Here is a 26649-nt window from a genome sequence, read left to right on the forward strand (position 1 = left end):
AAAAAAAAACAACATCTGTACTATAAAATACATTTATTTTGCAAGTAGGCCACAAGGGATCGTTTACTAGTCAATACATAATATACAATAAATAATATACGAAAAAAAAACAATAAGATATATTTAAACACAACAGCCAAGTACCTGGTTAAACATTACATTAATAATAATTTTCAGAGAATAAGAATAACAGAGATGTCTCTGTAGTTAACAATTTATGTAAAAGAAACATATACTTACATAGTTAATAAGCTTTTAACAATGTACAACCTAACTAGGTAGTTCCACGGATCTCGTGACTTTGACAAACGCGCGCTAGGTACTCTGTAAGCGGGAAAAGCCGTGGGCTCTTTTTAATTGTGAAAGCGGCAAAGAATTTATTTTTAGGACTAGATAATTAACCCCTAAAAAAGGGATTACGGATTTGCGTGCATTTTGTTCCATTTCCATTTACTTTTTTAAGCTTACCGTGCATTTGAATAAGCTTGGTCGTACTTCGGCGAAATGAGCTCATGCTCAAATAATGTCATCATTGTTTGTCTTATCTATTGAACTAAGGTGACTAAAGCGCCAATGTTCGAAATATTACACGCCATAAGACGAATAGATTAAAATACATAACTAAAACATTTCTTGAGTTTCGGAGTTTTGTTTTAAAGAGTCTGCGAAGTTGGTCATAAAAATGCAAACTTTCCTGGCTGAATGCATTTTGCTATCTTCTTCAACTTTAGTACCTATTTGTCTATGATTTCAATAAACATTCCCATTAAAATTAATTTCTCAGTTGTCACAATGGAACTGCACCCTAACGGAACTATACCATATCTTGTTTTTACTAAAGGAACTAGTATCTTATCAATGGTTCTACAAGCAATCTATCAAGTGAATTCGGTAGTTTAACATATCTAATCTTTTGACGAGTATTATGCATAGTTCGCGGCCTAATCGTATGAGATAAATACATAAAATTAAATACCACTTTATATGCCAGTCAACTAGTTGATTTATATTATCTATGTGAACGTCGTACTCACATAGAAATTGCTATTTAACCCTATTTTGCATGGGAAGCAGCATAAAGGTGCTTATACCGCTTTAATGTCATCATTTTAACTGTTTTGGGTCCGGTTTGGAGATGGTAGTTATAGAAAGTGTTAACTTAAAACAAACGTTAAGTTGATTTATGAACTGCATTTTAATTGTTTTAAAATGCTAGTGCGCATAAAATATTCACTTTAGAGCTTTGTTTCAATTCGCCTAAAATGTATAAAACACGTTTTCAAACATGGCGTTGGTGTATTCATTGAATTCTGCTTCTATTCAACAAATACCTGTACCTAAAGGCAGCTAAAATATGAAAAGGACGTCGAACAATACAAGCGAATGAATACCTTTATTGTTTCAAATAAGTTGTCAATTATGATCATAGACGTACAGATAAATCCTACCGCGTCAAAATTGATAAACTATCACGAATCTTATCGCAAATTCGATAGCATTGCAAAAGTTCATACACCGACTCTTCCAATGCTGGTCGGGCGATTGAAGACGCAACATGAAACTACTGAACCCGAAATGTGTGGTGGTTCCCAAGAAGACGGCGGCTTCTGAAGGTTCCGAACTGATTAATAATGCTTAGTTATAATATACCAATTAACCCTTTAGTTAATGAACACGAACTGTTTGACAAAGTTAAAACTGGGACAGTGAATATCAATTAATTTTTAATTATCTCTTGTTGGACTATCATGTATATTTTATTAATAACATAGCTGCTGAAATAATGAATACATGTGTTTTAAATTAATTTATGAAGTAACGAAGTAAAAGTCAACGTAAGGTCTTAAAATTATAATGAAACATTAGTTTTAATAGCTTCCACGATATCGTGAACGTCGCAAAAAGAATATTTAATTGTATGGAGAAAGTGAACAGCGCCCCAAAAGGATACTTACAGAAACCCAAAATTACATCCATTATTCTTGAAGTTTACGTTATCGAGCAACGTATTCCCATATTTACAATAATTCATCAATATTTTTGTTTGCTACATTAAATTGTAATTCCTTGCAGCCGAACAGATCTCTCGTCTTCGCGCGTCTCAATCCCCGATAGCCATCTCCCTTCAAAAATGCCCGACATGGACTTCACTAGACGGCCTCAAATTCAGAGGCTACTGGGACAACGAAGGCAGTGGCGTATTAGTAAATACAGGACAAACAGGTAAGATTTTCACTTTTAGCCATGGATCACCGATGGCAAAACATGTCTACAATATTAATAACCTTTGATTTGTTAATGTACTTATGTACAAACTGTCTGTGACGGATACGGGACTAGGCGTTCGAGGTTAAAAGTGTTAGACGGTTAGTCACGCATTGTCTGCACAACTTTTACTATACACTCGCTTTCTTCGGTGACCCGCGACCATGATCCAAGCGACTGCGTTAAGACGAGAGCTTAACAAAAAATAAAACGCGTAATCACGGAAAATATAGATATATGTTTTACCTTACTTATTTACTATATGTCATGGTCATGACCTCCAACACGACTGTTCGCCACTGATTTCGTTCCTACGCAGTTTCTCTCCGGGTTTCAGTTCAGTTTCTAGCCAAATGAACAAACGCTTACTATAATATCGTTATCTCTAGCTATCTCTATCACTCTTCCGTATAGGCGCGACAGAGCCAGACTGCGTTTCGATCGGAGCTTAGCGTCAACGATTGTCATTTCGGCTAGGCTGGCAGTTATTACCCTGGAGCTTGTGGGGATTTTTTACCTTCTCGTATTAATTAAATTTATAAAAGTTATTACGCCGCGTACCGGGAAAATATGCTACAAGCTACGACGCGACGTAGCAGTATACACGCCGTAGATACGTACAGAATTCTAACTATGAAATTATTAAAAGAAGTGTAGGTTAATGGTAAATCAAAGGTAATTCAAAATAATAGACTTGGGATTGTTTCAAATCGATTTTCAAACTCAATTAGGCTCATTCATTGACATGTTATTTTTCCCCTCACTAGCTCGGAAACACGTGTTTTGTCCTTTAATACCAGCGGGTAAAAACGCATTTTATCCACTAGTGGGTAAAGTAGTTTGACCTTGAATAAAGTCAAATTAACTGCTTTAAAGTTGATAAAAATAGGTAAGTAGGTGTGAATCTAGTAATAAAGATGATTTACTGGAAGCAGCGATAAATGCATTTTTTGCGTTGTAGTTTCCTCGCTATAGTGAGGGGAAAAGTTTTGTGCTACACTCGGGTGCAAATGTATTTTACTTCTCGTGTGTTAAAAAACTCGCAAGTTCAGGATTCTATTCTCGAACCACTCGCTTCGCTCGTGGTTCAACTATAGAATCCTTTCACTTGCTCGTTTTTCAACTCCACACTCGGCGTTAAAATACAACTTTGCCCCTTTGTATAACAAATAACTATTACAAAATAAAATTTTACGCTTTTTTGCAACATAACATTTTATGCGTTGAATATTTAGAACATCGCCAATATTTATTTAATACATTTCGTACGACAATCTAGTGTATTCTTACACATTTTGAAATTATCTATCGATAAAATCGATAAGAAACCGAGGAAAAGAATAAAACAAGGTTAAACTACGTCAACTCATTAGGCATTCGGCAGACGTGACCAGCCCAGTCCCATTTTAACTTGGCCGCCTTCCGAGCTACATCGGCGATTTGAGTTTTAGAGCGTAGCGTGGTGTTCCGGACTCGATCCACCAATTTGACACCTAGTATGCTACGCTCCATGGCTCGTTGGCAAACCCCGAGCTTGGACTTCTGAGCTTTAGTCAAAGACCAAGTCTGTGCACCGTAGGTCAGAATAGGGAGGGAGGGAGGGAAACTCACTACAGTGTGGGAGCCCGAAAACTCTGATCGGGGATCCGGCAGACCCCGCCGGCGATGGAGGGATGAACTGGACTCCTTCTTGGAGGAATGGTCAGACATAGCACTGGATAGAGATCAGTGGAAAAATTGGGGGAGGCCTTTGCCCAGCAGTGGGACACGACGGGCTCCAAATAATAATAATAATACTAAGGTGGACACAGACCGAGCTGGACGCCCTGGATCGGAGGGTCCGGTCACTGCTTACCACACACCGTATGTTACACCCGCGCTCGTCTGTTATGAGATTGTACATCCCACGGAAGTGCGGAGGTCGAGGCTTCCTAAACGCCAAAAATCTCCACAACCGTGAGGTGTACAATCTCAGGAATTACTTCCTTAACAACGAGTGTGGGATGCATCGTGATGTGGTGGCAGTGGACGGAAACCTCACGCCGCTCTCCTTGGCGAAAGAGAACTGGCGCAAACCTGTGGTACTAAGTGCTGCGGACCGCAAGGCGGTATGGGAGAGCAAGCAGCTACACGGGCGGTTCTACAAGGCCCTCACGGGACCCGATGTAGACCTGCTCGCATCGGTGAACTGGTTACGATTCGGGGACCTCTTCGGAGAAACTGAGGGTTTTGCCTGTGCAATTGCGGACGAAGTTATGATGACGAACAACTACCGGAAATATATCCTGAAGGACGGCACGGTCGACATTTGTCGGGCATGCCGCCGTCCCGGAGAATCACTCAGGCATATCATTTCCGGTTGTTCTCATCTTGCTAACGGTGAGTACTTGCACAGGCATAATCTCGTAGCCCGGATCATTCACCAGCAGCTTGCTCTTCAATACGGCCTTGTGGACCGCGAAGTACCGTACTACAAGTACTTACCTGCGCCAGTTCTTGAAAATGGCCGTGCCACGCTCTATTGGGATCGATCTATTATCACTGACAGGACTATTGTAGCCAATAAGCCTGACATTGTGATAATAGATCGACCGCAACGCCGGGCCGTGCTCGTTGACATCACCATCCTCCATGATGAGAATCTAAATATATAACAAAAAAAGACGTATATATGTGAAAACTTTTATTAATAATAGAAATATTAACAAAATGAACTTAAATTTTTAAAAAACTGTAGAATAAACACAAAAGAACCCTCTAAAAATCACTTTTACACATCCACTGAGTGACACTGTGGTCAAAAAACTTCAAAACTTTTTCGTAAAAACATAAAAATCTGTAGAAAAATTAACTATAAACTCCTATTAAATGAAAAGAAGATCTTAGATTTATATAATATCATACTCACAGGTAGGTAAGGCTAACAAAATCTTATAAAAAATCAAATTTACGTCTAAGAAATTGCTAGGACAATTTCTCAGTGGAACGTAACATAAAACTAAGGGTGCGATTAACATGGAGCTAATTTAACTACGTCAAACAATTAAGTAAACTGTTTTTACGTGGATGTTAATATCTCAAATAAAAACAAAATTAAATTAACTGAGCCTTTTTCAGAAAAAGTGTACATATTCAGTGTCTTCAAAATATTTACTTTTTGGACTTATTTTACGCCTCACATATGAAAATTGAGGCCCTTAATTTAGTAATTTGTTTTCTTTGTATATTGCATCACATTCATGAAAATAATTAAACATCCATATAAAAAAGTGACGATAAAATTTGTGTACTTATAACGCGGCTTTATCGTTCCACTGAGTTACTTTTTAATCCACTGAGAAACAATATTTCTCAATGGAACGTAACGGTTACGCCTTTGAGAAACAAAATTCTGGTTGTACTTTAAATTATACAAACTCTTCCCAAAAACGTTATATATTATTAAAATAGATAAACTAACTAGTAATATGAACAGGTAGTTTCTTGATAAAATATACAATATACCTTCGAAAATGTAGTCACTATGTGGAACTCAGAAACGGACCTCTAAAAGACGCTCGAACAAATTCTTCCTTCACGAGTTGTGGCTTGCGATTGACAACAAATAACCAATATGGCGTACACGGCAAGACACTATAATGTTGCCAGAATAAAAAATAACCTACCACTTTTAGTAGTAAAATAAGTAAATATTGACTAAATTTCTCCGTAACTCAGTAGGATTTTCCACAGAGCTACTTTTTGTGGTTTATGTTTGAAATGATTTTTTAGTATTCTAAAACTATTTATGATAAATAAAGCGTTATTTAAAGAAACATTTAAGTAAATAAAAACATATTGTTATGATACAAAAATAATATTTTAACGCATATGAAACATAAGTACTTCATGGTAGGACATGGGAAAAACAACACTTTTGTTGACTTCAAACAGAAGTTTTTACTAAAAAAATATGACTAATATTCATTCAAAACTAATAATTTCTGAAAGACAATTTATTTATTTATGCATAAATATCAAACGCCTGTAAAAAAGTGATATAGAATTTGTGCAATCTTTGTCAGAAGAGGTAGGACATGCCAAATTTAGTACCATACAACAAAAAAAAAATTGCCCAGATGCAGAAGGCGGTGATTTTGGACACAGCGCGGATAGTCCGACGGTTCCTCTCTCTGCAGCCCTAACCACCGGCAGCTTGGGCCCTGCCCCGCTGCTGGCGGCACCCTAGGTTAGGTTTTTTATAATATGTTTATATTTTTTTATTGTTTTGTAAGTGGTTTTGTATTTTACTTTTATATTCGTATTAAATAATAAAATATAAATAAATATTGGGGACACCTTACACAGATCAACCTAGCCCCAAACTAAGCAAAGCTTGTACTTTGGGTGCTAAGCGACGATATACATACTTATATAGATAAATATATACTTATATACATAGAAAACATCCATGACTCAGGAACAAGTATCTGTGCTCATCACACAAATAAATGCCCTTACCGGGATTCGAACCCAGGACCGCGGCTCAGCAGGCAGGGTCACTACCGACTGAGCCAGACCGGTCGTCTTATAAATAACCTAGCCTAAGATTTGAAAGAAATAAAGAGGAATAATAATAAACTACGTCAAGTTCACTGTCGCTTGGGTTTTACCTTTAAACCCTTTTAACCCTTAAATGCATGACCTTGACAAAGATTTATTCAAATTTGAATTTTGACATGCTGCATATATACATCACTATGCATTTAAGGGTTAACAAAAAAAGAACAATTTATGAAAAAAAATCATACGTGTTTTAATTTTAGGTACGTTATTCGAAAAAACATACAAGGTCAGTGTGGGGAAGACCGTCTACCCGGAAAGACCGTCTATTGACTATAACTTTTGTGTTTATATATCTACGTCTCTCACACCTCCGGAGGTATACCAGTTTTTCATCCTTAATCCATTGGTCTTCAATACCTATCTCTAGGACGAACACTAGTTAACATAAAACTTGATTCGTGTTTCGAACTCGAACATCGAGTTCAACATGGTTCCGCAAAAAATTAAAATAAAATAGAAGCAGTCGGAATATTTGTATATTGTGTATGTAACGTAGTCATTTAATAACCGTTCTTTCTGACTAGTACTATTAATCTACTGAAAACGCGCTCAATTTCTAGTTTTATGTTCTGAAATATGTAACTTAGAAATTGTGCCTACTCAGAAAGTCCGGCATAAAAGAGAAAGGCAAGACCGGCATATGATAAACAAGGAGTTGCCAACCTTTTTAGGCTTTATTGGAAATAAGTCGAGTGTAAACAATATCAATATATAAGTACGTTTTTGGCTTATGATAGTTGTGCCATTTTTGATTTTAACTTCGAAATACAGTTTTGATAATGATTCGTATGGTGTTACAAAAATCATTCGAAAGTATTAAGTAAAAAAAAATATATGTGACATAGTTGTGAAGAATAATAAGAGGTGAAGAGAAGTAAGCCTACACTGCATTATTCATCATCGTATTTAAGTTGGTAGAATTATCGTAAGTTCTACCCGTTTTTTATTATTTTTGTTTAAGTATAATTATGTAGATTGTGCAACATGCGACGACAAATATTTCCAAAGAGAGTAAGGTTTCGAGTTGGTCATTATTTTTATGATCAGCATTACCCAACAGGGACCGTATAGGTACCCTTTAAAACGGTTTTGACCGAGTATTTTACGGCTACCCGACCGTTAATTGACATTGCTGACTGTCATTTTGACATAAAAGTTGTCATACGGTCAACGGGTAATGGGTCAGGGTGTCATGGGTCAATTATCGTGACTAAATTGGATTCGAAGGTGTTCGTTGGAAAAACAGTATTATGCAATATCTGGACCTGAAAAGAAAAGGTTATGAACCCCATCTACGGGACATATCGGCCGGTCTTGCCTTATAAATAGAAAAATGCTTATATGTTCAAAATTTCAACGTTATTTTATTAATTATCTAGCACATTCTGCTCTGTTATTACGTAAAATAACAATGATCATGATTTTGGAACCTAGTCTCATATGAAATTACGCGACAACAAGCACTAGACGGTCTTTCCGAGCACATCGCGGGACAACCCGCCGAGCCTTAAAAAATGTGATTTTTATCACTTAAAAGTACCTTAATTCACCAAAATGTTGTAAAAGCTTTGTAAAATATAATATTTGCTATCCCATAGGACCATGCGCATAACGCCAGACTACATTAATTATAGAGTTTTATCCACTCAAACTTTAATTCAAATAAACTATGCCGGTCTTGCCCGCACTGACCTCACTGCTTTAAAAATACTTATCAATATTGTCCTATTGTCCCAGATTTGTAAGAACCTCTTTTTGACACATGATAGCGCCCACAAAACGTAAACTCGCGCAACCTAATTAATTTTTTATAGTATTTAAAAAAATCGAGTACGTAAAAACAATATTTCGCTTACTTTAAATATAATCTAACACGTGTTACATTTTTGCGGATCTTCGTTAGTGAGTATTTAACGATATTAATTTATCACCCGGAGTTTACTTATAATGCCATTTATCATTCATTTTTATTTTTAAACTAGTGCTGTGGCAGTCTGTCATTTCGATTCAAATGACATTTCAGTAAATTGATAGAAATCGTATATTTGTTTAAGCACCTCCTTGTACATAGGGCCTAATCGATTCAACCAATTCGAAATTAATCGTTAGATTTGGCAAACGATGTGTCTTAGCCACGTCGCAACATACTTCAAAACAAATGTGTCAAAAATGTGAGCTTACAAATCTGGGACAATAGAGATCAACGTAATACACTAAAAAGTAATACACTCTGGTAATACACTAAAAAGCCACAAAGCAATGAAAACATTCTCCTTTCATTGACTAATGAGAAAACGTGAAATATTCACACTTTTTCATATCGCTTATGAATCCAGCAGGCCTCGCATGTTAGTTTGATAAAGCCTAAGCGTCGATGCGTCCTTTGCGCACAAGGCGCGATAACCTATATGACACTAGCGTGCGTGCTAGGTCCGCGGTTACTTTTATAGTTATTTGTTATACAAGAGGGCAAAGTTGTATTTTAACGCCGAGTGTGGAATTGAAAAACGAGCAAGTGAAAGGATTCTATAGTTGAACCACGAGCGAAGCGAGTGGTTCGAGAATAGAATCCTGAACTTGCGAGTTTTTTAACACACGAGAAGTAAAATACATTTGCACCCGAGTGTAACACAAAACTTTTCTCCTCACTATAGCGAGGAAACTACAACGCAAAAAATGCGTTTATCACTGGTTCCAGTAGTTCCACAGGTGGTAAATCATCTTTTTTACTAGATTCACCTACGTTTATCAATTTTAAAGCAGTTAATTTAACTTTATTCAAGGTCAAATTACTTTACCCACTAGTGGATAAAATGCGTTTTTACCCGCTGGTATTAAAGGACAAAACACGTGTTTCCGAGCTAGTGAGGGGAAAAGGATTATAATACTGTTGTAGTTATGTAGGTATATAACTGATAGGCTAGACCTACCTAGGTACCGTGCTGTTATAAGTAAAACCTATCCTATATGGATATAAAAATTGGTCAGAAAACTTGCATAATTTGTTATACTTATCTATACTTACTAACTATTTTCAGCTTACTTCACCTTCGACACAAACTCTCGACCACGACTAAGCGGCGGGCCCCTAATGGGCGAGTACATCTTCGAACAAATGCACTTCCACTGGTCTGTTGATGACTTCACGGGCTGCGAACACGTTTTAGATGGGCACGGGTAAGATTCAATTAATCGTAATCTTAAATAAAATGTCATTAAAGAAAGGACGATGGACACTTCAAGTAGCGAAAGCTGGATTCCAACCCTTTAATCGATAGCGGCAAAAATTTTGCCATTATACTTAAAACAATAAGAATCACAGGCCACATTTTTTGCGTATCACAACAATTTATCGATAAATAAGAAGGAAGTTTAATTTTAATGTGGTTGCGACGTAGACTGCCCGTCCTACTCTCAATTACACAACTAGAAAAAGATGACCCATGTCATCACTGCGAGTACTGTCTCACCAATCATATGCTATCTCTGTCCTAAAAAAAATCTCTAAACGGCCGAATATTCAAACACAATAATTTTATAACTTTCAGATACGCAGCAGAATGCCACTTCGTACACTACAACAGTAAATACGAGTCAATGGAAGCGGCGGTAGGCCACGCTGACGGCCTGGCGGTGGTAGGCTTCCTGTTGGAGGTGGTAGACGCCCCTAACCCGAAATTTGATAAGCTTGTCGAAGGTTTAGAGGCAATTCAGAAGAGGGACCAAGCTGTTCCAGTCACTGCAGGTATATAAAACAATAGTTATTTGCAACTAAGGAACAAATCAAATTATTTTTCATCACATTTGCTGTTTAAAGGTATCATTACGTCTACGTGTACTGAAGCATAATGTACTATTTTATTCCCAAGGGAATAATGGATTTAGTTTTAAAAATTAATACAATCTGTACAATACTTCAGGCAAAGGGGATGTTTCAATCTGCCAAGGATTTTTATTGCACAACAAAAATTTGACTATTAAGCTATAAAATATATTATACGGTATGAAAAATGCATTTTATTTATGTTTTACAATTATTTCAGTGTGTTTTGCATTTATTTCGTAAAATTTAACTCAGATAAATTGTTATAATTTACAATCTGACAATATGCTCTCTACTCGCGCTTGACCGCGGGCGTACGCGAGGCACCCACCGTTGCCTAGCAACGGAGAGTACAACAGATAAAAATAAGTACAATTTTAGTTCAATTATTATGATTTAATGCTTTTTTGAACGTTGCATTTAATTTATATGCAGTATTTTCGTGTTTGTTTTCGTTCAAAAAGTGTTTGTTATCAAAAACAGTGGATTTAATATGAATAATCTGATGTAGATCAAGATACACTACTGATCGCAACGCCGCCGGTTGAAGGTTTTGCCTTATGACTGTTTCCTCTGTATTTTTCTCTCAAATGTGATGAAAAACATTGTGTGTAACTCGGGGAGTATGAATATTACTAACTCGAGTCTTTAAATCGCTCCGGCAAGCCGTCGCGATTTAACTTACTCTCCTTAGTAATATTCAACTTCCTCCCCTTGTTGCACAATGTACTATTATTGAATATTTTTTGATTTGTTCTTTTTTCAAGTAGTCACACTACTACATATATATAAATTATAAATTGAAATAGATATCATACACGAAAGAAAAAAAAACGACAAGGCCCACTGGTGGCCGAGCCGGGAATCAAACCCGGGTCTTCAGCTTACGCGGCTAACGTCTTTACCACTAGACCACCCGCCGGCCCGCCGTGGTACCCAACGAAATTTCTCTAGTGTATGTTATCTCTGATAAGGCTAGGCGCCTTTTGACCAACTCTAAGGGCGAGCAATTAGTGCTTGCACCTCCTATATGAATCCTTTGCTGGATTACGATATAGCGAGAGAGATGGTGCTGCCATGTATACAACTAAGGAACAAATCAAATTATTTTATTGAATATACAACAACATATTTTATTGAATATTGAACAATTCTGGGAACTGACAGAGCAAGCTTCAATATCACCTAACGTCATTTTTGAGTGTGTGACAAAGCGGCTTTTCCCCGTGCACACTACACTTACATTTGTTCAATACTTCAGCCAATCCCATTGAAGGTGATTTAAAATCGCAATTGTCTAATACTATTGTTGTACTTCCCCTAATTTCAGTAAGCTCCTAGTATTTTAGGAGATTAAAATAAAAGATAAAATTAAAATGTTTTCTCTTGATATTTACTTACAGTAACGTCATTACCTGGAACAAACGTAAATAACTGATACTAGGTAACTAAACTCTTAAATATCACAATAACACCCACGACGTTCATCGACTCACAAGTCCCAATGATCATTAGAAAATGGAAGAGGTTTTGATCTCGTTGAAATCTTAATTCAATTAAGGATGTATCTCGTTTAGTTCAGTAACTTAAATTGTTTCTGCAACCTTTAACAATGACTTTTAAATTAGAAAGGTAAAAGTTTCAGAAACAGTTTGCAAAAAGAAATGAAAGGTAGCTAAGCATTTAGATTATTATCGTAGTTTAATTAGATATTTTGTATTTATTTATAAATCTATTAATGAAAATAAATTAAATAAATCAATGTTTATTATACTTTATAATGAAGTAACCATGAAATTATATTAATTAAATAAATACCTACAAAAATGTAGACACGTATAAAAAAATGTTGTTAACACACATTGGCAATTTTCTAGCAATGTTGGTTCTGCTAGTCGCGTTAAAGGCTTATGTTGTTGTGATATTTATGTTGCTTGCTGAATTGATTATCTGCTTAGAAAAAGTTTGTTTGAATGTGAACTTTTTTATTTCCTCCAGCTGCACCAAAATTACTAGAAAATTTACGATGTCGTCAGTTGTTTAAACAAGTAACTGTTTATGCTTCCTCGGTATTTGTTTTTAATTAGAAAAACATACTTTGATCACACACAAACAAACCTACACGAGCGGAAAAAGGAAACATATGTAATCATCATATCATGGTGCTCAATTACTTCCTTCATCTCAAGCCATAAATTACCACTTTTATCAAGTAGCTGTCTGATTTTATACACCCTGTTTTAATTGAATTCCGTTAACTTTAAGGGAAGGTTCAGAGATAGATCAAATACAGTTAAAATCTCTAAGAAACTATAATATTATAGCGTCTTAACTCTTACGTGACCTGGCGCCTGACTGCCTTTTGATACGTCGTCGAAAACGTTAGAAAGCAGTATTTTACTTGATCTAATATCTTTAAAATCATTGTTACAGAGTCACTGTCCTGGATGGAGCGTGACGACCTACGCGAAGGTAGCTACGTGACCTACAAAGGGTCGCTAACTACGCCCCCGTACACGGAGTGCGTAACGTGGATCATTTATCAGAAACCTGTGCAAATTGGACCGGAACAGGTGTGTCTAAAATCTTACGGGTTTTAATTATTAATGGTATTAGTGTATAAAGCCTGAGTGGACGGTCGGAGCGGAGCGTTCTGCCGGGTGGGCGAACGTACACTGAGAGAAAATACAACCAGTTTTCATGTTCGTTCAACAAGTTTTTTGGTTAAAATAGCGCCTACGTGCTCTTTGGTTCAAACAACAAGCTACGTGTGCTACTCTGCGGCGGCGCCACCATAATGAAATTCAACTAATTATATGTTAAAATGATGTTCGTAAGACGTACAGTATGTACGTATAATTTTATGACTGTACCTATAGCGGGAAACGAAATAATGGGCTTTTATTGTGGCGCCGCTGCAGAGGATGCTCTGCAGCGGCGCCACTCAGTTCTCATAGATAGATATGACATCATCTACTTTTTTCTCATGGAAATTGATGTACCAATGCTGTTTATTATGTACGTATTGAAAAAATCACTATAACTTAGTAAATTTATGTACTTTCAGTAATTCCGCATTCCGCCTGAACGGTATGAGCTAGTATGTAAGGAGGTGTACTTACGGGTAAGCGAGAGGGAGATATGTTCCTTCCCGCTCGCTCCCGCGCTCGGCGCGTTTCGTTCTAGGTTTCAATAATTATTATTAAATTTATGCCCCTGTTGTACACTTTGCTTTTTACTTCGATTGAGAGGAATTAATATTTTTCTCGGCAATTTACACCACGAAATTGTCGTAAAGCGAAAGAACATAATAGGTGTATAAGATAACCGATTCCCGCCAACTTTTTTTTCAACATGTGATCAGAGTTTCAGACGCTTGGTTTTTTGCCAAGTCAAAAATTTTTTAAACGATAAGTAATCGGATCCTATTTTATTTAATTTACTTAATTTAATGACAGAAAATACGGAATTCTAATAAATTATAGCAAAAATAAAATAACCTATCAAAGTTTTGTCACCTACACAATTTTATTGCTCAATAAAATTGTGCAATATGTTTTAACTGTTTGTCTCTTGAGACCGATTACCTTAGTCTTAGGCCGGCACGGCAACAGACAGTCTTAAAATTCATAATTTGATAAAGTCATAGGCTTCCCACAGACAGTCTTAAAAATTCATAATCTTAAAAAAAACTTGTATGCAATCTGACAGTTCAAACTGACACTGACAAGACACTGACAGATCTGTCAGTGTCAATTTGCATACAAATTTTTTTTAAGATTATGAATTTTTAAGACTGTCTGTGGGAAGCCATAATCAGTACAAAAATCAGATCGAGTGCACGGAGTTCCATACAATTTCGCGACCGTCCACACTAGGGCTTCCAATACCGGGATCCCGGTATCACGGGATCCCGGGATCCCGCCTTTTTTTGGGCACATTTCAATACCTGTATTTAATTTAGTAATACCGGGATCCCGGTATTTTTAGTAACTACCAAATGAACGTAAATCACTCATCAAAAACGTTAAATTTCTGCATCACGATGGTTACTACACGCGTAAATCTTCTTCTTGCTCTCGTTTTTCGATTTGACACATTCTCTGTTTGGTGTTTTTGCAATATTTGTATGAAAATAATTGTTTTTTCGATGATTAGCTAGATAAAGAATTAAAGATACGTGTCAAAAGCATTCATTGAGGAGGGTCGGCCGCGAACATTTTTTGACACATTTGTCGCACTTGTGAATTCGCACGTAAGTGTGACAGAGGAGCAACACATCAAACGTAGTTGCAACAGGACACAAATCCTCTGTAACAAACAAATCGCCTTGATGCATCTATATCATAGATATAACTTTTCAAAAAATTGGTTAATGCATACGAACTAACGTATACCGTAGCTACTCTATTTTTACTATGCGTGTGCGTTAGTGTGTTGAACTCTATCTAGCTCAAAACTTTGCCGTACATAACATTCCCTATACTTAGTACCGAAATTGGGAAATCACTCCTTAACTATCAAAATCAAGAAAAATACTTTTCTAATCCGTAAATTAAGTGTTCCTATTCCGCGGATAATCTTTTTGATTTTGATTATCATGGATTTCCGCAAAGTAATGTGTGATTCCATAGATTATTTCTTAATGTGATTTTTGGTAATCTATGTCGGACAATTCAGCTTTTTTGGCTAATTGTTCAATGATTTGGCGGATTTATTTTATTAGTGCATTAGCGCCTCTAGCGCCACGAAATACAAAAATACCACTAAATTGTACCACAGATATTGATTACAATGTGTTTCTAAAAAAAAATCATCTCATGTTCTAATTTCAAAAGTCAATGATGAAACTATAATCGAGAAATGCTTCTTAATGCTTGTTATTTAATAAAGTGATATTATTAAACCTACAGCACAACTACACCATTAACACTGACTATAAAATGTAACACAGCATGAATGAGCCACAGCAGCTTCCTAGTATCACAGCCATACTAAAGAAGAGGCGATTGAGGTGGCTCGGGCATGTGTATCGAATGGAGCGGACTCGTTTGCCACGCTGGGAGATGTTGTAGATGCAAAAAGACCGGTCGGACGGCCAACGCTGCGCTTTAAAGATTGCGTGAAGCGTGACATGGTCACATTTGATATTCCATGCGACCCGTGGCAACGACTGGCCGAAGACCGAACCACGTGGCGCCGTGTTGTCCATGACGTTCAATCCAAGCACGACAATGCCTGGTTCTCCTCCTTGAATGATAAACGCATGAGGCGTCACGAGCAAGCCTCTAAACCCCGCTCATCTGGGGGAGCAATGGGAGCATACACCTGCCGTGTGTGCGGACGAGGATCCTCTATCGAATTGGGCTGTACAGCCACAAACGTAAGTGTCGCAAGGATGCCGTTTGAACCATCTGGTTATATATGCAAAGGCTTGTTATTATTAAAATGTAAAAGGTTCTATTCCGCACGAGCTTAAAGAGATCGATTTGGCAGAAAACATGGTTTGCTATAGCCGCGTCTTCTTGTGAAATGTCCGATATGGCGGCGATATCTAACTTACAGAATCACCTGAGTAGAGATCTGGCGCTCTTTCCCGTTTGCTTTTATACTGCGTACTTGGGACTGAGGACTCATAACAAAAATAAAGAGCACAGGGCGTAGCCCTTTGAACTATGTATACTTAAAAACAATAGAAGTTGAACGGACTTGGCCACATAAGTTTGCAAACCGTTTGGGTTGAAATCGAAACTTATGAAGTTGGAAACTGTAGTGATACTACATACATTTTATATGAAAATTAACCTCAATATCACCATCGGTTCTCGATGCCGTTTTTTTCCACAGAAAACATACACCGAAGCTTAACGCCTATATAAAATCGTGGCTTACCTTCTGAACTCCCAATTTTGCATTCATTTAGGCCATATAGAAGCCCTGAACTTTAGATATGCCGCGATATAAACACTAGGCTATGTCAAACTTCTAGGACTTGGTACACAGTAATTACAAAACAGAACTAGACTTTGCGTACACCAAAATGTTCCTTTTTTAACGTAGAATTTAGTAAATCCGATCACATCCCACATCTTTCGGTATTTCCAAAAAAGTAATTAGATATTGGTTACATGAAATAGGTTAGAGAATGTACGGTAGAAATAAGTCAGAATTTGACAAATAGAAAAAGTTGGTGCGTTTCGTTTCACGTAGTTCGGAGGGGAGACACAAATAGAAAAAGGTCAAAGATTTGTTAAGAATTGCTATTAAATCCCGTGTGGTGATAACTATTATTAAATAGTATAAATAATGTCGATACGGTTTGAAGTTTAATTTATTCAAGGTTTTTTAATAGGATTGAGTCTGATATGGAGAGCGGACCGAACAAACGGAACGCAGATTTTCGTGGGTCGGCTCGGTTGACGGTTTTGACAGATGAGTACAGGATCGAGACAGGAACGTGTGCGCTCCGTTACTAAATTTCTGATCCGGTCCCCGCCGCCGCCGCAGGCGGCTGATTGCGCCTTGACATGCTGCCAGGCGTGGTTCTTGTGTTGGTAAACTAAGAAAACGCATATCGCGTGTGAAGTGTGCGTGCGTGCAGTGTGTTGAAAGCCCGCGAGGCTCCCGAGTCCCCACCGTAGAGTACAGCTGACGGGACGTGGGCTGTATGCCGAGCGCTGCCGTAACGGTAGCGCCGGCGACCTCAAGGTGCTTTACACGTCCCCCCCCATCATTCGCCGGCGTCGTCTGACCGGCGCCTTTGGCGCGGGCGCGTCAACGATGCGCTGATAGCGCTGGCGTCTTTCTCCGCAAGCTACAGCTCCCGGACCCGGGCTATGTGAGTCGCGCGGCGCCTGTTCCGCCGCCGACCAAGCTAAGGACTTCACGGGTCACGCTCGCGACCTGAACTACAGCGAGCTCGTCGCCCACTACCGACACCGACGTCCCGCCCGTACCCTGACGGTACCGGCGCTGCAAACGACGAGACCACGAGTTCGTGAGTGCACAAACATTTCCCCCCCGTTCTCTTTGGCCAAAGATACGCGTAGTCGTCTATCGTACAACACCGCGCGTGTAGACCATAAGCGGCTAGACTTTAAGATTAACCGGCCTTGAGCCCATGTAATCGGCCTTTAGGTTTTTAGTTCCAATGAATTATATTTGCATGAATTAATATTTCGGCATTATTATTCACATCAACTCTATGAAACCCACAGCGTTAGATTAGTATAGCAAGAGGACCTTGTACTACAAAAGTCCGAAGCCTTACCAGAGTTCATTCCGGCACACTTTTCATATAACACCCATTTTATTCATACAATACATTTTACAAAATAATAACCAAATACCCTTCTATACACTACAAAATGTAATCGATTTGACACCTCACTAAGTCGGATTGGCAAGATTCCGCTGTAGTATATAACACGCATGAAAAGTAACGAGATTTTGAATAAAATTTGTTATTTTAAGCAAATTACTTGGTTTTATATTTTCCCGATTTCAATACCGGGATCCCGGAATTGAAATCGCCAATCCGATCGGCTTGACCCCTTGGCGCTGCGTAGAGATGTGGCCTCGCTCTGCATTTTCTATCGCATGTATAACGGGGAGTGCTCCGAGGAATTGTTCGGATTAATCCCTACCGCTTCTTTCCGCCATCGCCCTACGCGACAACATTTCCATCGTCATCATCTAGATGGCTGGCAGTCCTCAACTGTGCGTTTCTCCAGAAACTTCCTGCCCCGCACAGCTAAACTGTGGAATGAATTGTCGCCTGCGGTATTTCCGGACCGATACGACCTTCAAATCTTCAAGAAAAGAGCGTACACCCATCTTAAAGGCCGGCAACGCACCTCCAACACCTCTGGTGTTTCGGGTGTCCATGGGCGGCGGTGATCGCTTACCATCAGGCGACCTGTCTGCTCGTTTGCCTCCTATCCCATAAAAAAAAAAAAAAAAAATACCGGAATGAATACCGGTATTGGATAAGGTCCGGTATTTGGAAGCCCTAGTCCACACACACTCTTGTTTTTTAAGATTATGAATTTTAAGACTGTCTGTTGCCGTGCCGGCCTAAGACTAAGGTAATCGGTCTCAAGAGACAAACAGTTAAAACATATTGCACAATTTTATTGAGCAATAAAATTGTGTAGGTGACAAAACTTTGATAGGTTATTTTATTTTTGCTATAATTTATTAGAATTCCGTATTTTCTGTCATTAAATTAAGTAAATTAAATAAAATAGGATTCGATTACTTATCGTTTAAAAAATTTTTGACTTGGCAAAAAACCAAGCGTCTGAAACTCTGATCACATGTTGAAAAAAAAGTTGGCGGGAATTGGTTATCTTATGTACCTATTATGTTCTTTCGCTTTACGACAATTTCGTGGTGTAAATTGCCGAGAAAAATATAATTAATTCCTCGCAATCGAAGTAAAAAGCAAAGTGTACAACAGGGGCATAAATTTAATAATAATTATTGAAACCTAGAACGAAACGCGCCGAGCGCGGGAGCGAGCGGGAAGGAACATATCTCCCTCTCGCTTACCCGTAGGTACACCTCCTTACATACTAGCTCATACCGTTCAGGCGGAATGCGGAATTACTGAAAGTACATAAATTTACTAAGTTATAGTGATTTTTTCAATACGTACATAATAAACAGCATTGGTACATCAATTTCCATGAGAAAAAAGTAGATGATGTCATATCTATCTATGAGAACTGAGTGGCGCCGCTGCAGAGCATCCTCTGCAGCGGCGCCACAATAAGAGCCCATTATTTCGTTTCCCGCTATAGGTACAGTCATAAAATTATACGTACATACTGTACGTCTTACGAACAGCATTTTAACATATAATTAGTTGAATTTCATTATGGTGGCGCCGCCGCAGAGTAGCACACCAAGCTACTTGTCATTTGAATTAGCAATATATTTGAATCAACAAGTCGATTTTATAAAAACAACCTGACACATATTGTTTTAAACATACGTTTGGCTGATTCAAACGGATAAACCGCAACAAGTCGAACTTGTTAAATTCACAATGCAAATTTCTCTCAGTGTACGAACACCATATCGTCACTACTTTTAAAAAATCTCGTATCTCACGCTGTTCCTCAAAGTTAAAACGCAGTAAGTCTATATGCCTTCCATAGTACTTACTACAATTTTCTTTTCATTGACAGACAAAGATACAAGTTTTTTTTTAAAAGTAGTGACGATATGCAGCGTCTACTCAGGACACTTGTAAGAGCTTCAATTAAGTAAGTACTTGACATGCACGCTGCATGCCTCGCTCCGTGCCTAATATGAGCGTGCACTTTAGGTCTTAGGGTCGGTTGCACCAAACCGTCTGTCACCATTATAAACGTTCGTTAAATTTTGTTGTATGGGAAGTTCCATAGACGTCTGCTGCTTGACGATGATGTGACTGTCAATTGTAGTTGATGCAACAGGACCTTAGACAAAACCCCCACGAACAGGTTTCTGTGGCCAATCGGCTCCCGCGCGATATTTCGTAGGTATATAGTGGTCAACGGCCATGATTAATTGGCAGCAACTACTTTTTTTACAAAGGGATAAACTAAAGTGGTTGTTTAATCACTCGTCCAATATATCCAAACATGACAGTAGGAGTGGTTTAAAAAGTGGAATCTTGAATCTTGATCGTTGCAAATTTTACCACCGATTGAATTTAAAAAAAATCACTACACGAGGCAAATACTGAGTGTTAAACATCGACTAAAACAAGCTCATCAATTTATTAAAAATGATTCAAATTCATCATTTGGAGGTCAGTTCTGCCAGCCAGCTAGCTTAGGGAATCGAGTTAAAATTTATAATTTCTGTGAAATTACTTTGTGCTCTTGTGGATAAAACGCAACTACCTCATCCGTTTTTGAAGAATCAAGAGAGCGTTTACCAGTTAGCGTGATGAAAACATATTTTTCAGTACAAGTACATATTTGCAACTGAATACATATTTGCGAACTATTGGTAAATCAGAGCAATAATAAATAATACTAGGAGCTTTATAATGAACTTCGACGAATAAAAGAATTCGAGGAAATGTAAAATAAGAGTTATTTAAATATTTACGTTATTTTGTCAAGTTGGGTTAGAACGACCGAGGTCTTAGGCTTTGTTTTATTAACTCCCGACGCAAAAACGACGGGGTGTTCCGTGTTATAAGTTTGATGTGTCTGTCTGTCTGTATGTCTGTATTTCTGTCTCTCTGTCTGTCTGTGGCATCGTAGCTCCCGAACAGATGAACCGATTTAGATTTTGTTTTTTTTTTTTTGTCTGAAAGCTGTGTTAGTCGGGAGTGTTCTTAGCCATGTTTCATGAAAATCGGTCTACTATGTCGCGGTCGGGGGATTTTTTCAAAATTTTAATTTTGTGGTTAGGTTATGCTAGGTCGATTAATTTTATTTAGTGTAAAGATTTTACTGTTCTTTTACAGCTGGGCCTTCTTCGTCAGTTAGAAGGGCTCGACAGCAAGCCCATCGAGAGGAACGTGAGACCGACGCAGCGCCACCCTCCTGGTCACTCCGTCATATACGTGAAACAAGTCAAGGCCAAGCTTTAACTTTCAGAACTTCACTACGAGAAAATGTGTCTTTTTTTCACACATCTTTGAACATAGACAATAGACATGCGCAAAATGTGTCGCCGAAAAGAAGAGTATCGTCACTACTTTTAAAAAATCTCGTATCTCACGATGTTCCTCAAAGTTAAAACGCAGTAAGTCTATATGCCTTCCATACATACATGAATGAATGATATGATAATGATACGAATAAGGTACAGCAGAGCAAATCTCGACTGGGGGGCAATTGTAACTAATCCATGTTTTCCATTAATACACTATATGATGTTGTGTTCTACATGTAGCTATCCACTGAACACGCCTATCATTTATATAGCCGTTGGAAACTCTATTTCATAATGCAAAATTTGTAAAACATGAAAAAAATGGACCCGTTATATTTGCCCCGCTGTACCTTACCTCAAATAAAATTTTATGAATTGGAGGTTTAAGGGTAGCGTCTTTGTCACTCTCTGAGCGAACAACTAAATTTGAGTTTAACTGAACTACTGAAGTAAAGAACTAAATGATGTTATTAGTATTACGCATCTGGGATGCGTACTTGAGTACGCATCCCAGGTCTGGAACCCCTGTTACAATATTTATATAGACAGGATCGAGCGGATACAGAGAAAATTTATTAAGTTTTTATGTTTTAAATTAAGTACTCCTTATAACTCATCTCAGTATGTTAGTGTATGCAAAAAACACCATATGTTGCCTTTGTATCACCGTCGGGAAATCGCTGACACTACTTATTTCCTAAAAATCACTAGCGGCAGCGTTGATTGCCCTGATCTGCTTGGTAGTATTATGTTCAACACTCCCAATAGGGTTAAAAGGTACAATCCACCTATTTCGATTCCCTTTGCGTCCTCGAACTACAGACGTAACAGTTTCCTCGTTCGCGCAGCTAGAACACTTAACAGGCTATCTAGAGAGCACGATATTGACGTATTTAATGCAAATACCCAGGCTATACGGCGTAATTTAAATCTTAAATTCTTTATGTGAGCTTGCCTTTTAATTTTTATTTTTTGTTTTCTTTTCTATTTTGTATGCTTGATGATTTTTCTTCTTTTTAATCTTCCCGGTTTTTTCTTTTGTTTCGCATCTGTATTAACATTAGATTTATGTACTTGTCTTGTCTAAGCATATTTGTATACCTACTTGTAATACCTAATACCTAGTGAAGTTAATTTCTATAAGATTTCTATCGGTGAGAACCTGTAATTGGCCTCTTGTTTCTATTGTTTCTGTTAACATGTTTCATGTGCTGTTGGTTTTCCAATAAATAAATAATAAATAATAATAATAATAATTAACGGCTTATATTGATATATTATCTTAATTGCAAAAATGTATATATTACAATACAAATAATGACATTATGATTTGATGCTCCTTTGTTATTACATTAGAAGCTTAAATCGTGCTAAATGTATTGTAATGTTAAGCTGTCGTTGCATTAAAATATTGCATGTTACCCTTTCTTATTTATTTTCTGTTAATACAATATTTGTTACAGAAACGTATGTGTTTTAATCAACAACCTATTAAGAAGCATCTTTCTTGTGTACATTTCATGTGGGGAGGTGCGGCGGCGGTGCGGCGACGGTACGGCGTCGGAACTGCGTGCGTAGCCGAATGGCACAAACGCTCACGAAACGAAACGCTCGTAGATATCTATCTCTATCGCTCTTGCGTATTGGCACAACAGAGCCAGACCACCTTTCACGGCGTTTCGTTTTCGTTTAGCGTCGTAGAAATGCCATTCGGCTACGGGGCCCGAAATCGACATTCGTGTACTCACGCCCTGTCAAAATTTACATGCGCGTCGACTTGAGTGTGACATACTATAGATAGGACATAGGTACAGACGAGTTCATAAATATGTGTACATTTCTTCAACTTAACTCTTTGCAATAAGGTGAAAAAATGTACACATATTTATGAACTCGACTGTACCTACTGATAGTGATAGTCATTATATCGTTGTGATATTGTTATATCATTGCGCGAATACGGCCTTAATTTAAAACTTGGCATGACATAAAATTTTTATTGTTAAGTACTATTATGAAACTTGATGAAAAGCCGAACTTTCTCCAGAATTTACGATTTAATTCCAAATTTTGGAAATAAATGTTTGACGCAAGATGGGTTTCACTATTGTCTAATATCGGCGTAATAACTAAATACAGCTTCAATTGGTAGAAATCGATGATTCGAAATTAAGTTCTCATGTGATCAAAAGGCAAACAATGCGCACTTTCACTGACAATAGAACGACTTAACAATAGGTGATAATTTAATTAAACAAAGAAAATTATACATCAGATTTTTTTTCGCTTACTTGGTAACACAATAGAAAAGTTAAGTAGAACATCAAGGATTATAAAAAAAAAACCGGCCAAGTGCGAGTCGGACACGCCCACCGATGATTTCGTACAAACTTTCAATGGTTAAAATAATTTCATGTCACTCATATAATATTATTAACTAAAGATTGGGCTAGAAGTAAAGGTAGATGTTATAATAATAGCTATTTGTTAATGGTTTTTGAATAACAATACGTGCCAATATTGAGATCCGAAGAAGCGAAAGATTATATAATTGAACCTTGAGCGTAGCGAGTGGTTTAAAATGTGGAATCTCGAACTTTGCAAGCGTTTCAAGACACGAAGGTTAAACAAATGTTTCCACCGAGTGGAATTCAACATTTTTCACCAAACAAACGTGAGGAAAAAATGTCTGTAAAACTTTAACTAAATCAAATTTATTAATGTGTTGATAATCTGACAAGTCTCCTATTTCACTAGAGTTCGTCACATGCCCAAAATATCCCGATGCATAATAGTCCTATACTTATGACATGACAGATAACTTAGTCCAAATATTTCACATTTGTGTGATGAATTACCTACATTACATGGCAAACTATTTATCATTCGTGTCGCTTCACGCATTTTATAAACTTAGACATACATCACCTATATCATAACATATGGTAATATTAAACATAGAAACTTTGATTAATGTTGTAAAGAATTGATACGGATGTCACGTCTGCTAGTGTCAGACTGTATGATGATGACTTATTTATACTAATTGTACTTGTTTAGTTTAATATGATACAATATATCTTGTTGATTATGAAGCAGTTTATCTTGACAGGTCTGTTTACTTCGGGGATAGGCCAAATAGAATGGGAAATGTGTCAGCATAGTGTGGTGACCGAAATTTCGTGGGTGTCGTAGAAGTTGACTGTAGGATATGGGATATGGGCTCAAAATACAAAGAACTCGGAGTCTATAATATAAATGTAACTCTTGAAATTTCAACGTAAATAGAAAACGTTGTTATTCAAGAGAAACTTCGTTAAGAGATATTTACCATTGTAAAATAGTTTCGGGCAAAGTTTTCACAGAATATATTATTGTATTTGAAAGGCAGCGAGCAACCATGGAAAGTGAACCCTCGTCTTCCTTTACATATTCTGAAGTAGCAGCTTTAGAATTTAAGTAAATCAAAAGTAGCTAAACTTTCCAAGTAAGTATATTTCTCTAAATTTTTAGCCTTTCAAATTCAGTTCAAATCAAATAAAATTTTATTTTGGCCAAAGCCTGGATGCTTTATTCGAGTAAGTTACTAAAATAAATTATCATTTAAAACCAATCCAATTAAATACTCAAATACAAAACAGGGTTAATTATTACAGAGAACTTAGCACCCAAGAATATGGATATTTTTAAAACGACCAATTCATGTTTCAATATCGAACTTGGCGATTATTTATTTCAGTTTTGTCTTTCTGATGGGAGATGATTTTATTCTCTTTTACTCACAAAACCCTGAAAGGAGAGTATATAAAATGGATGTTAAATGTAATTGACTGCGATGGTAACAAGGGAATTCAATTACTGATTAAATTTGAACACCCGCAGTTGGCCAAAGGCAAGCGATGAAAACAACCTTTTTGATAATTGAATAAGCAGCTTCCGCTCGTAATTCACTGGTCCAAATGTCAATAGATGTAAATAGCCCACTTAGTAAATGAGTTAAGCTATCATTTATTTCATCAATCATGAAAGACTTCTAATAATTCTAAGCACCTGAGACCGCAAGCGTGGTACGAGTATAATAAAATGATAAAATTATATGTATAAACATGAAATAAATGTCATAGGTATACAAAGAAAAAGTGACCAAGGCCTCCAAGTGTCCCGAGCTGAAATCGAACCAGCGTCCTCCGTTTATCGTTTAATAGTTAGTGTGACTAATTGACTACTTAAAATACAAATTACAATATTTTCGAAAATAATTTAAATTACTTTTAGAATAGGTATGTTACCTAAAGCTACATTCGAACACTTCAGTCATCGAAAACAGTTTATTAGTACTTGTCAGTTTCAACAGTAGGTATCACAAAAAATCGTAGGCTGCCTCCATCATCATCATCATCATCCTCCTTGCGTTATCCCACGCATTTGCCCCGGCTCATAGGAACCTGCACTCTAATCCATTTTCGCAACTAATCGCATGATTAAAATTCGACGTAGGAACTAGTTTTTATGATTTTTATGAATGAATGAATAAAATTAGTCCAGGTTCCTCGCGATGTTTTCCTTCACCGAAAAGCGACTACTAAATATCAAACGACATTTCACACAGAAGTGTCGAAAATCCCATTGATACGAGCCGGAGTTTGAACCCGCGACCTCCGGACTTGAAGTTGCACGCTCTTACCCTTTGCCACCAGCTTCCAAATCGTAGACTTGCTCCAGTTGTTTCACTAGTATTAAAGTAGTAGTAGTAGTAATACACTTTATTGTACAAAGATAAGAACACACACAGTAAAGAAAAAAGAACACACACATCATTTGTACAAAGGCGAACTTATCCCATTAAGGGATTTCTTCCAGTTAACCTTAGAGCAGTTAAAGGAGAATTGGAGACGGTAGACGTTCCTAAGCTAAACCTATACCTTACCTACAAACTATAGCAATATAGACGTTAAATCATATAAATAAATACGTTATACATAATTATAATACAGTTTTATGACTACCCTACATACATACACAACCTACCTAACCGCAAACATCTTTTAGATTAAGATGCGTCCGAAAGCCATAACTTTTTTTTAAATTCGATTTTAGCGATGCGACCGATTGACACTGTCGAAGGGGAGGTGGCAATGAATTCCATAATTTGACAGAGTAAACTGTGAAGGACTTGTCATAGGATCCATGTTTGTGAGGCGGGATAGACAGGGTGAGATCGGCACTGGAACGAAGGCGGTGCCCGCTGCCGTCTGCTAAAAATTTAAATCTCTCAGAGAGATAAGGGGGAGAGG

At 37.4% G+C, this 26649-nt stretch overlaps 1 protein-coding gene across 1 annotated transcript; it reads left to right on the forward strand.

Annotated features, from left to right (window-relative positions):
- Positions 1–1506: 1506 nt before the first annotated feature.
- On the forward strand, positions 1507–21468 carry LOC125224771 (carbonic anhydrase 1). The gene is made up of 6 exons (XM_048128223.1): positions 1507–1613; positions 2074–2223; positions 9909–10047; positions 10419–10615; positions 13127–13266; positions 21165–21468. The coding sequence occupies exons 1-6, from the start codon at positions 1556–1558 to the stop codon at positions 21288–21290; spliced, it is 810 nt and encodes a 269-aa protein (XP_047984180.1). The 5' UTR covers positions 1507–1555; the 3' UTR covers positions 21291–21468.
- The last annotated feature ends 5181 nt before the right edge of the window (positions 21469–26649 follow it).

Source organism: Leguminivora glycinivorella, chromosome 3 (assembly GCF_023078275.1).
Source record: "Leguminivora glycinivorella isolate SPB_JAAS2020 chromosome 3, LegGlyc_1.1, whole genome shotgun sequence".
Lineage (NCBI taxonomy): Eukaryota > Metazoa > Arthropoda > Insecta > Lepidoptera > Tortricidae > Leguminivora > Leguminivora glycinivorella.